The sequence below is a fragment of the Muscardinus avellanarius genome (genome assembly GCF_963383645.1).
Source record: "Muscardinus avellanarius genome assembly, chromosome: 13".
Taxonomy (NCBI): domain Eukaryota; kingdom Metazoa; phylum Chordata; class Mammalia; order Rodentia; family Gliridae; genus Muscardinus; species Muscardinus avellanarius.
Window position 1 is genome coordinate 73511030 of NC_137799.1, and position 16657 is coordinate 73527686.

The 16657-nt window shown below is 39.3% G+C and overlaps 1 protein-coding gene across 1 annotated transcript in view; it reads left to right on the plus strand.

Annotated features, from left to right (window-relative positions):
• PIP5K1B (phosphatidylinositol-4-phosphate 5-kinase type 1 beta) overlaps positions 1-16657 on the plus strand; it is a gene marked incomplete at both ends in the record, with an annotated part of 194451 nt that overhangs the window by 57017 nt on the left and 120777 nt on the right. Inside the window, one exon of the mRNA XM_080708994.1 lies at positions 5902-6019. Within this exon, the coding sequence (XP_080565120.1) occupies positions 5902-6019 (118 nt within the window). The remainder of the gene's footprint in view (positions 1-5901; positions 6020-16657) is intronic.

Here is a 16657-nt window from a genome sequence, read left to right on the forward strand (position 1 = left end):
TGTCTAAAGGGAGTTCTATAAGTTTCCTGGACCTGTGTATCGACCTCTTGCTCTATGTCTGGAAAATTTTCTGCTATTACTTCCTTGAAGAGATTGTTGATCCCTTTGGTTTCACTTTCTTTTCCCTCCTCTATTCCAATTATTCTTAGGTTAGCTCTCTTAAAATGGGCCCATATTTCTTCAATATCAGATTCCTGCTGTCGGATATTTTTTTCTAGATTAGAAACTATGCGTTCATTTTTGGATTGCTCATCTTCTAAGAGCGAGATTCTGTTCTCCATGTGTTCTAATCGGTTGTTTGTGCTTTGAATTGAGGCCTTTACTTCATTAATTGCATCCTTTATCTCTTTTTGGCTCTCTCTGAGTTCTTTTCGAAGCACCTCTATTATTTCTACAGTTATTTTCCTGATTTGATCTTCTAAAAATCTCTGATTTTCAGTTTTATCGGGTTCTGATGTTGTGGGGTTGTGGGCATTCATTGCTCCAGTATTATTCCTCTTTCCCATGATTTTGGAAGTTTGTGCCTTCTCTGGGTTCTTCCCTTGGGTCACTATGACTTCACTTAAGGTGTTCTGGATCTCGAGTCAGTAGTATCTCAGACCCCACTACTCCTTTACTGGGTTGTATCACAGAGTCTCCGACCCAGAGAGTCGAGAGAGGCTGCTTTAGACTGTGGGGGGTGCCAGGTTGCACGTTCTCCTATGGTGTGATATCTCTGCCACCGCCCCTCCCCCACTGGGTCAAGTCCCAGGGAGTACAGTACTGGGATTTCTCCTCTGTGGCCTGCAATTTGACTCACTGTTCTTGAGTACGCAGATGTAGCTGTACTGGCCTCGCTGAATTCGGTGCTGCTGCCGCTGGTGGCAATATGGCGCCGCTGCTACGCCCTCAGCTGTGGGGCTGGTGTTTTTCTTCTTGGTTTTGATTTCCACTCTGAATCCCTGCAGCGTGTGCTGAGCTCGGCCACTGGGAGCTTTAGATGCTCTCTGCGCGGAGAAATCCCGCCTGGCTCTCCTCATTCTTTTTAATGCTATATAATATTCTGTTTTGTAGCTAAATCATCATTAATTTGACCAGTCCTCTTCTGAGGGCAAGTAGATTACTTCTAATTGTGGTTACAAACAGTGCTTTCAATGAATAACCATGGACACGTGCTGTTTTGGACATGTGCTAGTTTATCTGCAGGATGACTTACAGGCATGCGGTAGTTGGATCATATACATTTGTAATTTTGATAGAGGTGGTAAAAATATCCTCCATGGCATAAGTATCTATTTACATTCCCACTAATAATATCTTAGCCTACCCGTTTTATTGGTACTACGTTCAAGTTTTGAATTTTCACCAGTCTTTTAGGAAAAAATGGTCTCTCAGTGACATTCATTTTATAAGAACAAGCATCTTTTCATATGTTCAAATCATATATGTTTGCATTTCTATAAAGTACATGATCTTACTCATGGCTTTTTTTTAATGTGTGTGTGGTACTGGAGATTGAACACAGAGATATTCTACCTCCAAGATATATTCCCAGCCATATATATTTTGTTTGTTTGTTTGTTTGTTTTGAAATAGGGTCTAGTTGGGTTCCTGAGAGTTTGCCAAGTTGTTGAGACTGGTCTTGAGCCTGCAATTCTCCTGTCTCAGATTTTCAATCTGAGATTAGAAAATTTAGATTAGAGGCATGCGCTCCCATGCCCAGCTTCACTGTTTATTTAAATAAACATTTGGATCATTTTCTTTTCAGTTTACTGGAACCCTGTATGAAAAGTCTAGCCCTTTGGCTGTGAAAGAAGTTGCAAACTTTTTTCCCATTTTGTCCCATTTTTCTCATTTTGTCATTTCATTTATCTCTTTTTTTAACTACATGGTCAACTCATTTTTTACATGAAGAGCTCGGCTCGGCTCTCTCCTATCATCACATGACTTCAGCCATCCACATATGTCTGGGATTCCCACCTGCTGAGCATGTCACCAGTGACATTTCCATTTGCTTTGCCATTTCCTCTGTAGAGGTTCCTTACAGGCCTCATAAACACAGCTTATAACTGCAGAGATGGCACAAGAACCCAGGTCTCCCTGAACTATAAAGCCCTTGCTTTTAATTAGCACGCAAGGTATCCACAAAGTGTAAATTAATGTTTTGTTTGTTTGTTCATTTGGAACCCAGGGGCATTCTACCCCCAAGCTACACACCCAGGCCTAATTTTTATTCTTTTTGTTTTGAAACAAGGTCATCACTAAGTTCCCAAGGGCCTCACTAAGTAGCTGCAGCTGGCTGCAAACCCCTGATCCTCTTGTCTCAGCCTCCCAAGTCCTGGGATTACAAGCGTGCGCCGACATGCCCAGTGCAAACTAGTCTTAACATTAGCCAGAGGAAATGGGAATTCATAATGCAAAACCTACTGGAAGAGATAAAACAAGGAGTGGTCATGTGTCATGGACCTCATTTACAGGAATGTTCCTCTCCAGTCATACAAATAGAGAAAATCGAGATTATATAACCTCAGCAATTAGGTATTAATCTGTTAATTTTCCACTGTATAATTTATCTTATAAATATTATGCCTACCCCTTCCATCTTCTCTGTTTATAAAATATAATTTGCTGATTATCTGACATAGGCAAGCCTGCCCCACAATTGACAGAATTTATTCTCCATAGATTAATATCTCCCCAAACTAGCTAGATGTAATTGGTTTGTTTCAGTTTTAGTGACTTGGTAGTTTTTTAAACAAGTTAATAGGACATAGACTTAAAGAAATAAATGTTTGATTTTCTAACTGGAGATATTCTGCATGTGAGTGTGTCTTTCTGTCTCATTTCCAGGGAGTCTTAACTCTCTCCTTATTTATTTATTTATTTATTTATTTATTTATTTATTTATTTATTTACGGGTCTGGGGATGGAACCCAGGGGCATTCGACCTCCGAGCTACACCCCCTGTCCTATTTTTGATTCTTTATTTTGAAACCGGGTCTCACTGAGTTGCAGAGGGCCTCACTAAGTAGCTGAGGCTGTCCGCGAACCGATCCTCCGGCCTCAGCCTCCCAAATGCTGGGATTACGAGCGTGCGCCACCACGCCTGGCCTAACTCTCTCCTTACTACATCAGGACTGAATTAAACATAGTTTTCAGAAAGATGTGAATCCAAGGGAAATTGTTATAACTAATGGAAGCCAAGATGAACAACTTATGAAGCTCTTAATTAGCCAGAAACAAAAGCAATACTAAATGCTATATCCTCTCTGGTAGAATCTAGGGTTCCCAACTACATAAAAACGAGAAACTCGATGTAATTTGAACATGAGTGTTTTATCTTACCTCTCTGAATGTTGAAGCAAATCTTCTCTAATAGAATGAATTGCTTTTTATGAAATAGAAAGTATAAAATAAGCAGAAATTGGCAATAAGCTTATCCCACTAAAAGCAACCTACTTCAGAACCCTGGTATTAAAATTATTTTTACTTGCTTGCATAAGAGAGATGTCAGAGGTCACTGTGAGCCTCCGTGCTTTTACTCCTTATTTTTACATAACCCACACTTATAAATTATTACATGTCATGTAAGTACCAGAATTATTCCTTTGACAATCCCAGGGGACATACAGATGAGTGTATTTCTTTTCATAATTTTTTTTTTTTTGGTGGTACTGGGGTTCCTGGAAGCCCTTCTACCTCTGGGCTACACTCCCAGACCTATTTTATATTTTTGAAACAGGGTCTCTTACGCCAGCGTGGCTGGCTTTGAACCTGCGCGATCCTCCTGTCTCCGCCTCCCAAGCGCGGGGATTACAAGCGTGCGCCACCACGCCCGGCTCTTTTCATAAATTTTGAAATGTGGAATAAGCAAATGTTTTGATACATTGCCAAGACATCACACAAACATTAAGAACATATGACTATACTTGCTTAGGAAAACAACCATTTAAAAAAGCAGATAACCTTGGTACCGTTCCATGCTGGGATGGAGATGTGACTGTCCTTCGCAGGTCGGCCTGAGCGCCTTGCTGCTCCTAGCCTCTAACGACAAGCATTTATTCTATGATGATGACCTCTCTAACAACACAAGCCAACCTGCTCCTCACCAAAAGAAACAATCAACTATAACTATGCAGCCGGGCGTGGTGGCGCACGCTTGTAATCCCCTCGCTTGGGAGGCAGAGACAGGAGGATCGCGCAGGTTCGAAGCCAGCCGTGCTGGCTTGAGAGATCCTGTTTCCAATTTTTTTTTAAAGTATAAAAATAGGTCTGGGAGTGTAACTCAGAGGTAGAAGGGTTTCCAGGAACCCCAGTACCACCATAAAAAAAACCCTATAACTATGTATGCAGGAAAAAACTGACTATACTGAACACATTAAATAAATAATTCCTAAATAGTTTTCATTGGTGATCTTTTTTTTTTTTTACCATGCTGTATTTTTACCTTACATGTTGATTTTCTGTTGTTTTGTTATGTTGGGAATTTGTTGTTTTTTCTTGGGGAGGGTGATACTGGAGGCTAAACCCAGGGGCATTCTATATCCAAGCTATACCCCTAGTCCTGTTTTATTTTTTTATTTTGAAAGAGTCTCACTAGGTTGCTGGGGGACCTGGCTAAGTTTGCTAAGGCTGGCCTCAAACCTGCAATCCTCTTGTCTCAGCCTCCCAAGTACTGAGATTGCAGGTGTGCACCACCATGCCTGGATATATGTTGACTTTTGAATAAAATCTCCATGTAAGATTCAACTTTACTGTACTATCATTGTCCTGAAAATTTATTCTTTTACCCAACAGATACTTATTGATGGTTTACTGTGTGCCAGGCACTGGTGCCAAAATATGTTTGACCTCAATAAATTTAAATCATAGTAGATTCAGCTAGATTGAAAGTTGTGTGCTTAAAGCCTTTGTATTTTTATGTTGTTTGTATGATAGTCATGAGAAGCACACCGTGATAAACTTGTATAGATCCTCAGTGGAATACAAAGAGATCTTGCACCTTTACACAGAATTGTTTCATTCTATTGCATGGCTAAAATTTTTCACAATGAAAAATGAAAATTTTTAGTATAAGTAGATTAAGTAGTTTGTCCAAGGTCAAGTGAAAATGTAATATTGTATAATGCCAAAGAATAAGAGAATGATATTGATAAGCATCAAAATTCAAGCCAGGGGATGCTCCTAAGAACTATTATCAGTAAAAAGTAAGGAAAGGGCTGCACATATATGGATGGTGTTTTATTTCTTAAGCAGCATTTTGAGTTCATGGGTATTCACTGATTTGTTATATCTTTTATATATCACAAGTATTTTGCAAAATTTTTAAAAAAATTAACTTGGGAAAGGAATAAAAAGATAGTGGCATGTTTGGGGATGAAAATCAGGTTTTCAAATCCATAAAATATTTGAGGTCTCTCTTTTGGAAAACCTGGATATAAGAAAGAGTTCAGATCAAGATCTCATCCATTTCCAGTGTGATGGGTCTCTGTTTGGTAGAATATTTAAAGAATTTTCTCACTTATTTCTGGTTACAAATGTTTATCCAATATCCAGAATTCATGGCCCAAAAATACATTTTTAAATTGTTCCACACACTAAGCACTGGGTCTTATTACTCACCTGGGGAGATAGAATGGTTTTCCCAGGAAGGAGAAGCAGGGGGTGATGAAGGATCTTCCGGCTGTTGTGTACATTGATTGGCAGGGAATGCCTCCATGGAGGGCCCCCTGACCAGCCTAGCATCTGTTTTTACCTGATGGCCATTGGCCTTTATGCCATCAGCTTTGAGAGATTTCACTAGCTGAAGGCTCTTTCATAGAGATAAAATTGGCCCAGGACTAATAGAGCTAGAATTTGAAGTCAGAATTGTCTTTGCTAATGTTCTTTCTCTCTGCTTCCTTTTTACTATTTTAACTGCAGTGAAGGGAGCAATCTGACCCCAGCACATCACTACCCAGACTTCAGATTTAAGACATATGCTCCACTAGCATTCCGATACTTCAGAGAACTTTTTGGAATCAAGCCTGATGATTACTTGGTAAGAACCTGTAATTTTCCTTCCTCCTACAGAAATGTGTGATGTAAACATTTGTCTCATAGCAACAGTGACAAGTCACTTATGCCTCTTATTTTATGAAGCTCAGGAGCACAGTAGAAGTTCCAAGTTTTATAATAATTATAAATTTAGCTTCAGGAAACATGATTTGATTCTGAAGCTTTTCACTGAGAGCTATAAAATCTGCTGTGGTAATTGATATTTAAATAATTGTGATATCAGTTGCTACTTCAGATAATTATTCTAACAGGTATTTCTGTGAGCTCTGCTGATTAGATCCTATTTGAAAGTCTTCCTATTTTTGCTGCCTTTATTTGTAGCATTCATCTCAAACTTGCTTTAGCCCATGACCATTTTCACCTTGACCTACAAATTCAGAGAACGTTTTAAGGAAGCTGAATAGTTTTGTTCTCAGCATCTCTTCTTGCAAGTTCTTTTTAAACATATCTTGACATGTTCAAGGCATAGTTCAGATTTTTCTTTTTTGTCTCTCGTCCTGGCACACAAGAGGTAGAAACACAACAGCCTATTAGTGACGTTATCTGATGTGACCTCAGAGTTTAACTCCATTCCTGCTCCAGGAGCCAGGAACTTAAATTTTATTACAGAAGGGAAATGTTTTATTTCATAATTTGATCACTGTTAACACCCTGGGGCTCTTCAAAATGGGTTTTCGAGAAACCTTATGAAGGATGTCATCAAATATTTATTGTTCATTCCATTCTGAATGATTTAATAAGACTTGCGTCAGATTCCAGAATAATGCTTTTCAGAGGAAGTAAGCGACATTTGTCATTTATAGCAAAGAATATGCAAAATGCATTTTATCATATGCCTAGGATGTAAATAATGAAATTCAAAGCCGACTCTACTGCCCTAAGGCAAACTCATGAATGATATTTTTCTCTATTTGGTCCATAAGAAAATTTTATGATTTTTGCCCAATGAAATAATACTGATTCTTCATGACACATGATAAGTCTCTGTAGGACAGTGAGAACTGCACAGCACATCCCTGAGCTTTCTGTTGTTCTCAGATATTTCTGTCCACACATAGCTCTCTGCCTCTCTATCGCCTTCCACTGAAACATCGGGTGCCTCTGCCGTTCACTACAACTCAAATACACTAGCACACATAGTTGTTTGTGTTGGGAAGGTCCCTTGGAGTATGGCCATTTAATTAATTATTGACAGTTGCCACCATTCAGAAGACATGTTTAGAGAACGCTATATGATTTTAGTATCATATTATGGAAAACAACATCAATTTCTCACCTTCTGCCACACACTAGAAATTAATAGATTTTCCTGCAAAATTTCCTTGAATTTCTGCCAACCAAAGAAATACCATAGACTTGCATTTACTTTATAACACAGATGCAATCGTTGTGGCAAGATGACTACTCATCTTTAGTCCTGCTATATCCATTGCCCACAGGCTGGGAATTTCATTCCCTCACTCATTCAGACCTTACAAAATTGACTTCTGTAGGGATGGTCCTTTTCTGAAGAACTTCTCACACACCCAGTGCTCTGAAGACCCCTCCTCAGCTGGCCTCATGCTTCCCACCCATAAATCTTAGACCTCTCAGGTGTGGTGTCCAGATAGCCTCTTCCTTGTGCATCACACTAAGACAGCCAAAAGAGGTCAAACATCTCTAAAAAAGCAGGGTTAGGAAGCATTCATTCTAAATTCATTCTAAAGAACAGAAAAATGAAGTAAGACATCTCTTGAAAAGAGATGTAAAGAAACAAAGGATACAGGGCAAAGCACCATTCACCTCCTGGCATCTGTCAGACTGAGACTATTCAAACCCACACTTGTCTACTTACTACTGTGAAGATATACTGCTTACACAGGGGAGGAGAGGTTAGCAACCTAACCTCCATAGTCAATTTCATATTGAATACCTATAATAATGTGTCTATTTCTACTTAATTTTGTGCTATCACATCTGAATTATTGCTTGAATTATTCTGTTTATATTCTCAGTACCACTAAAATTCACCCTGCACTTGCCAATTAAAAGTTTCATGTCGAAACCTGTGTAATTTGGATTGTGAGACAGTGCAGTGTAGGTGCTCCTGCAGCACAGCAATGCAAGCACCACTTCACCCTTTGTTTCTTGACAAACACCTACAGGGCCAGGTCAAGGACCCCAGGGTGTTTCCATCACTGCTTGGCCAATAGGCCCCTGGTTCTTTCCTTCACCACCATATGCCCGGGTATTCAAAAAACTAATAACTCAGCTGAGTCTTTGCAGACCCACCTGTACCAGTAGGAGAGAGAGCAGAGTGAGTATCTTACAATATCAGGGAAAGAAATAGCAGGTAAAATGATCTCCACCACATGGCATGAATTTGTTAACTTATGTTGGCAGAGCCCAGCTGGGATGCACATTGCTTTCTTTCCAGTGAGTAGAACTGGAGGCCTTGCAGGAAACAGAAGCAAGAAATGAGCAGGTTCAAGCAGCTCACGCAGATGAAAAGTGCCTGGGAGGTGCATAAAACCCAGGCGCTTGTTGTCCTGTGGGAGCTTGTTGGTCATGGCTAATTGAAACATTCCCATCTCTCCTCTTTATTTGCTCTTAAATGACAGCATTTCAAAAAGCTACTTAGAAAAGAAGGTAGTAACCAAGTTGCAGAGGCAGAAACCATAGGAATCTAGAGTGGAATCATATTCCTGCTCACTATCACAATCCCAGTTGTACAGTAGGGCTGTGCTATAAGTAGCCCCAGAAAGTTAGAAAAATTAGTCAAGGGATTTATTATTTGATAATAACATATAAGTAGTCTTTATATCATGTCATTCTTTGTATAAGAATTTGAGACTTTAATCAGGAGAGATGTTCGGGTCTGAATCCAGTTTTTTCTAGATGGCTTGTCCTGGATTTCATCATTTCTCTAATCGAAGCCTCTACTTTCTGCATCCTTTGTTGACTGCATTTTTACCACATTTACTCCTAGCTGTAAGAAGTTTTTATGCCAGAAATTCAAACATCATGGAATATCAGAATTTCTAAAGTTCTGAGTCTGCTTTTGCTTTTAATGAGAGTTTATGAGCCACAATTCTATTTTCCAGAGCCTCGCATTCATGGTGATAGACTGAGAACTTCTGTTGCTTCACTCAGGGTGTGTTAATGTATTGGCGTCTGGGGAAACTCTTCCCATGGGAATTTAGGTGGAAAGCTCCCTGCCCATGGAAGGCGTGCATTGTAGGTTGGGTGCCTCTCATTTGCATATGATTACATAATAAAAAATAACAAATCCAGGCATGGTGGAGTAATCCTCCAAGTAATCTCAGTACTTGGAGGCTGAGACAGGATTGCATGTTCAAGGCCAGCCTCATCATGTTAGTGAGGCCCTCAGCAACTTAGTGAGACCCTGTTTCAAAATAAAATAGGACTGGGAGTATATCTCAGAAGTAGAGTGCCCCTGGGTTAAATCCCCAGTACCAAAAAAAAAAAAAAAAAGAATAACAACAGCTTTCATAAGTGGTCACTCTGTCTAGAGTTTTAAAAAGCATTCACCTTAAAAACTTTCAGCTACTTTCAGATAGGTATAATTATATTCCTTTTAGAGATGGAACTCTAAGACTCTAACATGCTGAGTTAACTAGCAACTGGCAGAGCCATGATTTTACAAACACCAGCTGATTCCAGCTATCATGCCCTTTCTCCACAGGTCACTCTTTCCACCTGGTTTTAGGGCATCCTTTCCACAGTCTGATGACTATTTTTATTTTCCTAACTTATTCTCAACTGGTTCAGGAGAGCTTAGACTATAATGCTGGTTAGCATGGGTCTGTCAAGAAGAAAGGCCAAAGGGAATAAAGGAGGTAAAAGACAGAATACCAATGATTTAGGAAGTAGTAAATATTTGATCTTTTCTCTTCTTGTAGAATTTGTTTCCCTTATTTATGGTGCTATGAAAGCAAGATAGTATAAAAGGTGACATCTAGAAACTACCCTTTAATCCTTTTCTATGAGATTTCCTGCCCCTCCTCTTTTCTCTTTTCTCACTCTTCCTCCTTTCAGATTTTTATGGCTCTTCATAGTACAAAACTGTAGTCATCAGAACAACATGGTACTGGAATAAAAACAAGTACATTGCCTACTGAAATAGGATAGATAGACCAGAAACCCGCCCACACATCTACAGTGAATGAATTTTACAAAACTGCTAACAAGGATATACATTGAAGAAAGGAAAATCTCATCAATAAGTTGCACTGGAGAAAATGGATACCTACATACAGAAAAAGGCATGACCCTTATCTCACACCGTATATAAGAATTAACTCAAAATAGATCAGAGACTTGAATGTAAGGCCAGAAGATGTAAACATACTAGAAGGAAACATAAAGGAGAAAGCCTCATGACATTGTTCTTGGCAATAATTTCTTGAATATGACCCCTAGGGCTGAAGTAGCAAAAGCAGAAATGAACAACAAAATGAAGAGACAACATACAGACTGGGAGAAAATATTTGCAAATTAACACATAGAGGGTTCATATCCAAATATAAATAGAACTCAAACTATTAAATAGCCAAAAAACAAATTACCTCATTTTAAAAAAGGTAAAGGACCTGGATAGTCATTTCTCAAAAGAAGACATACAAATAGCCAACAAATATATTTTAAAATGTTCAACATCACTAATCATCAGAGATATGGAAATGAAACTCAGAATAGATTATCTCCTCATACCTATCAGAATGGTTATTATACTGATATGTTATTGTTATGTTATATTATTATCTGATATGTTATTGTTATTTGTTAATATATATTGTTCTGATATGATATTGTTGTATGGTTATTATAAAGTTGAAAGATAACAAGTATTGGTGATAATATGGAGAAAAAGAACCCTTAAATCCTGCTGGTGGGGATTTAAACTAATATGGCCATTGTGCAAAACAATATGGAAGTTCTTTCAAAAACTAAAAATGAGAGAAAAGCAGTGTTTAGGAGTCCTGCTAACACTCGATCTCTATCGCCACAAAATCAAGATTTTTCATAGCCAGAAAACACTATCAGCAGAGAAATAAAAAATGTAAACACAAAGGACAGAGAAAAAGAACACTAGAAGAACAACCAGAGACCAGAAAATAAACCAGCCTGCATTGCGGAGCCACACCGGCGCCATCATACCTCACAGCACCAGGCTCCAGAGAGGAAAGATAAACAAGGAGCTGAAGTGAGCAGCTGCAGATCATTCGGGTGTAATTCAGCAGTTCTTTCAGCGCAAAGAACATCTAAAACTCCCAGTGGCCAACCTCATCATGCCTTCCAGGGACTCAGAATGAAGCTCAAAACCAGAAAAGAAATATGCCAGCCTCACGGCCAAGGGTGTGACAGTGACACCATATTGCCAGCAGCGGCAGCAGGTTCACCATACCCACAACAGCTCCAGATCAGCACGCACAATAACTGTAAGTGAAATTGTGGCCCTACAGGAGAAATCCCAGCACTGTACCCCCAGGGACTTGTGCAGCTTTGATAATCTCCCTGGGTCTGAGATTTTGCAGTCAAACCCAGTGAACGAGTAGTGGTGGCAAAGATACCATACCCTAGTCACAGCTCCTCATGGGAAAACACCCAGTTTGGCACCCCCATGGTCTCATGCAGCCTCGACTAACTCCCTGGGTCTGAGACTTTATGATACAATCCAGTAAAGGAGTAGTGGCAGCTGAGATTACCACAAACTCCAGATTCAGAGCACACTAAGTGAAGTTGTGGTGACCCAGGGAAGAACCCAGAGAAGGCACAAACTTCTGAAATCATGGGAAAGAGGAACAACAATAGAGCAATATATCAGAACCTGATAACACAGAAATTCAGAAATCTCCAGAAGATCAAATCAGGAATATAACTGTAGAAATAATACAGGACTTTCGAAAAGAATTTAGAGAGAATCTAAAAGAAATAAAGGATGCAATCATTGAAGTAAAGGCAAAAATTCAAACTATAAACAATCAATTAGACCACATGGAGAATAGAATCTCACTCCTAGAAGATGATCACTATAAAAACGAATGCATAATTTATAACTTAGAAAAAAATCAGACAGCAGGAATCTGACATTGAAGAAATATGGACCCATTTTAAGAGAGCTAACCTAAGAATAATCAGAATAGAAGAGGGAAAAGAAGGTGAAACCAAAGGGATCAATAATCTCTTCAAAGAAATAATAGCAGAAAAATTTCCAAACATAGAGCAAGAGGTTGATACACAGGTCCAGGAAACTTATAGAACTCCCTTTAGACTGGATCAGAGAAAAGGTTCCCCTTGCCACATAATTGTCAAAATGACCAATGTAGAAGCCAAGCAGAGTGTCTTAAAGGCAACAAAAACAAAAGGCCAAGTGACATTCAGAGGCAAATCAATTAGAATCACTCCAGACTTCCCAATCCAAGTCATGAAAGCCAGAGGGCTTGGAGTAACATATTCCAAACTCTGAAAGTAAACAACTTCCAGCCAAAAATTTCCTGTCCAGCAAAACTATCTATCAAATTAGATGGGGAAATAGAAGCTTCCATAACACAGAAACTGAAGGAATTTATGTCTTCAAAACCAGTGCTAGAGAAAATACTCAAAGAGATTAACTACAAAGAAGAAATGGGTACTACACACCAAAACCAGAGAAACAAGATTTTCCATCCAGCAGACAGCTAAGCAAAGAAGAATAAACAGTATTTCAAACAGAAATAAAATCTTAACTTGTTAGGAATTAAAAGTTATCTCTCAATAATCATGGCCTCAATTCCCCAATAAAAAGGCATAAAGTGGCAAAATGGATTAAAAACCAGAATCCATCAACCTGCTGCTTACAAAAAACACATTTTACAAGTAAATATAGTAACAAACTCAAGGTAAAGGGCTGGAGCAATGTAATTCATGTTAAGTAGCCATCCTAACAAATGTTAAGTAGTATGTCACCATAGTTTTTATTTGTACTTCCTTAATGATTAGTTATATTATGATAATGATGAGTGATATCCATGTGTTTATTGGTCATATAAAAATCTTTGGCGATTCATTATCTATTTTAGTCTTTTACCTATTTCTAAATTGTATTGCCTGCTTTTATTGTTGCTAATTTTTAGGATTAATATTTGGAATTTTCATATACGTTCAGATATAGCATTTGGAAATATTTTATCCTATTCTATCAGTAACTTTTAATTCTGTTTACAGTGTCTTTGGATGTACAATATTATTCTATTTTTATGAAGTTTGTTTGTTCTTTTGTTGCCTGTGCCTTTGGAATCATATCCAAGAATTCACTGCCAATTTCAATGTTGTGAAGTTTTATGACCTGGTTTTCTTCTAAAAGTTTATAGTCTTAAGATTTACACTTAGATCTTTCATCTATTTTGAGTTAATATTTGTATATGGTATTAGTTAAGGGCCCAATTTTATTCTTTTTCATGTAGTTATTATTTTTCAACAATATTTAGTGAAAATATTATTATTTTCTTCATCAAATGTTCTTGGAAACCTTGTCAAAAATAACTTGACCATATATGGAAGAAAAAAACATATCAAAGTTAATCAGGAAACCAAGCATGGGAAGGAGGAAGGGTTATGGATTGGGTAGGGGCTGATTGGGTGATGTGTGCATGTATATCTCCACAAGTTTTTTATCCCATTAAGATCTATGACTACAATGCACCAATAAAAATTTATTTAAAAAAAAAACTAAAAATGAACTACTCTAACAATCTCACTACTTATATATTTACAACGAAATTGAAATCAGTATGGTCAATGATATGTCTGCACTCCTGTGTTCATTTTGCAGCACAATTCAGTAGCCAAGACATGGAAGCAACCTAAGTGTAGATCAGTAGATAGATGGTAAACAAAATGTAGTACATATGCACAATTCAGCCATTTAGAACAGTGAAATTATGATATGTGAAATAAGCCAGACATGATCTCACCCATATGTAAAGCTTTAAAAATGTCAAACTCAGAAGAATAGAATGATGACTCTCATGGGCTGGTGGGGGAACAGGTGGTCAAGGAAAAAGAACATGAGGGTCAAAGGGTATAAAGTTCCAGTTAGACAAGGGGAATAAATTCTCATCTACTGCACAGCAAGGTATCTACAGTTGATAATAATGTATTGTGCATTTCTAAATTGCTAAGAGAGTAGATTTTAAATGTTCTCCTCACAAAACAATGCTAAGTATAGAGGTGATGAATATGTGCATTGCCTGATTTGATCAATTTATAATATATACATCGTCCAAACACATGGTATCTCCTATATATAGACAGTTATTTTCAATTAAAATTTTAAAAGACACGTTGTTTTAAGTTCCTGCCTTTGCTTGCTGGTTTCCATCTTATACCTGTGTGAGTTCCCTTATCTTTTTCTCTGACCCCCCCTCCAGTGTTTCTTCTGTCAGTAATGTATATTACTAATCAACACTGAGCTCAGTAACCAAAAATTGACTTCTCTACTGAGTGTCAGCATTTTTGGTAAGACTTAGTGCTCTTCAGTTGTTGTGGAGTTCAGTCATTTATCTGACAAAGTGCATTGAGCCCCTCCCCTGCAAAGTGCAGGTCCTGGGACTGTGTATGAGATACATGTGGATTCTGCCCTCCTGGAGTTTTATAATCTAATGGAGATGCCACAGAAGAAGTGGGCAATTTGGGGATTTTGTGACAACTTCTGTCATGAGAATATCAAGTGCCAGGAAGCTAGTGATCTAAAGTCACGAAGCCAAGGAGAATTTTCCAGAGCAGGTGCCACCCTGGCAGACAAGGCAGGCTAAAGCCATTGAAACAATATCATCCCTGGGCTCCCTGCATCTGGTCCTGTCCACCTCCAGTGGGTTATCAGAGCAGCAGGCAGAGTGCTTCTCAGTTCCAGATCTTCCAAAGTCCTTACGGTGGCTTCAGCACCCCGTAGTCTGGCCCAGACAACCCCTCCAGCTTCACCCCTTTCAACTGACTTCCATAGTAACTCTGCTCTGGCCTCCTTGCAGTGCCTTGACCCCAATAGGCCTGAGGTATGGTATTTTCCCGTCAGACTGTTTGAAATGCCCCTTCCCTAGGTATCCACAGGGACTGTAACCCTGTCTCTTCATCCTTGGCTCAGATGCCACCTTGCCTTCAATGGCCACCATATTTAATCCTTCCTCCACTTCTTCCTTCCTCTCCTCCTTCCTTCCTTTTCCCTATTTTTCTTTTTTGGGAGGCAGAGATTGCTGGAGATGGAACCCAGGGCCTTGCACATGCAAAGTTCTGGCCCTACCACTGGTCTGTGCCCTTGGCCCTACTGTCAGGGTTTAGATAGAGACTGTCCCCTGGAAAACCTCATGTATTGGCACTGCAAAAAGGCTGAGAGGTGAATAATTGAATGAGAGATCTAATATCAGGGAATAAATCGATTGATAAATAAATAAATGGATTTATTATATAACTATAAATCCCAGGTAAGGGATGGCTGGAAGAGGTGAGTCCCTAGGGGTGTGACCTCGAGGACTGTGTCTGTCCCTGCCCAGCCCTCCCTCTCTGCTTCCCAGCTACCATGATCTAGGTAGCTTTCCTCTACAATGCCCACTGCGATGATACGTCTGCCTTAGAGCCGGTACCATGGACCAAACTTCTGAAGCCAGGAGCCCAAATAAATCTTTCCTCCTTGAAGTTGCGCTTGTCGGATACTTTGGTCACCACAGTGGAGATGCTGACTAAAACACCTACCCTCTTTTAAATGTGCTGCAACCCAGTCCTCATGTGTTGCTGATGCTCCCTTCCTCTCTACACTTGAGCTTTCTCCACATACTTACCACACTCTGACATATAATTTACTTGTTTACTTTCTGTTTCCTCCTAGGAGGACTGTGATTTTTGAGTGTGCAGGACATTACAGAAGCTCACTAGATATTTTTTAAAAGTTGGCTAAAACCAAGCGTGAGTGCTAGTCAATCAGGCGAAAGTATAATGCAGATTGTTTGGGGCAGAGAAAAATGCAAAAGCCTAAGGACCAAGACTGTCAGGCACATTTGAGAAACTGAGCATTTGCTTTCTTTTGCTAGAGCTGACATTTAAGGGAAAATCTTGTGAAAGAGAAGATTAGAGAATAGGACTGGGTCTTCTGTGTCTTAGATGTTCCATCAAGAACCATGGAAAGATGTGAGGGCATTGAAGGGCACAATCAGATTTGCATTTTAGAAAGAGCCCTGGCTTCCTGGTGTCTGCCTGCACTGCAGGGGACAAGAGTGGAGTTGAAAGCCGAAGCTCACCATAGTAACCCAGGCGGGAAGCAATAAAACTGTTGGGCATAGTGTGTTGGCAGAAATGATAGCGTGAAGGAGGCAGGCAGAATCAACAGTCTGGCTGTGAAAGACGAGGAAATGTAAGGAGTCAAGGGTGATATACACGCTTCTGGCTTTAGGGAACAAATCAGATTGCATTTTCTTCCTCTAAGAGAGGGGAAGAAGGGAAAAGGTAGAAGATTGTGGGGCGGGGCAATGATCTAGACTCACCATACAAAGCTCTATAAGGTTTACACTGTTGACTGAGTTCTCCTACCCGGCTGAGGTGACAGAGTAGAGACAAATCCAGCCCTTCTGCCTAGTAGCTTGTGTCCTGGCCT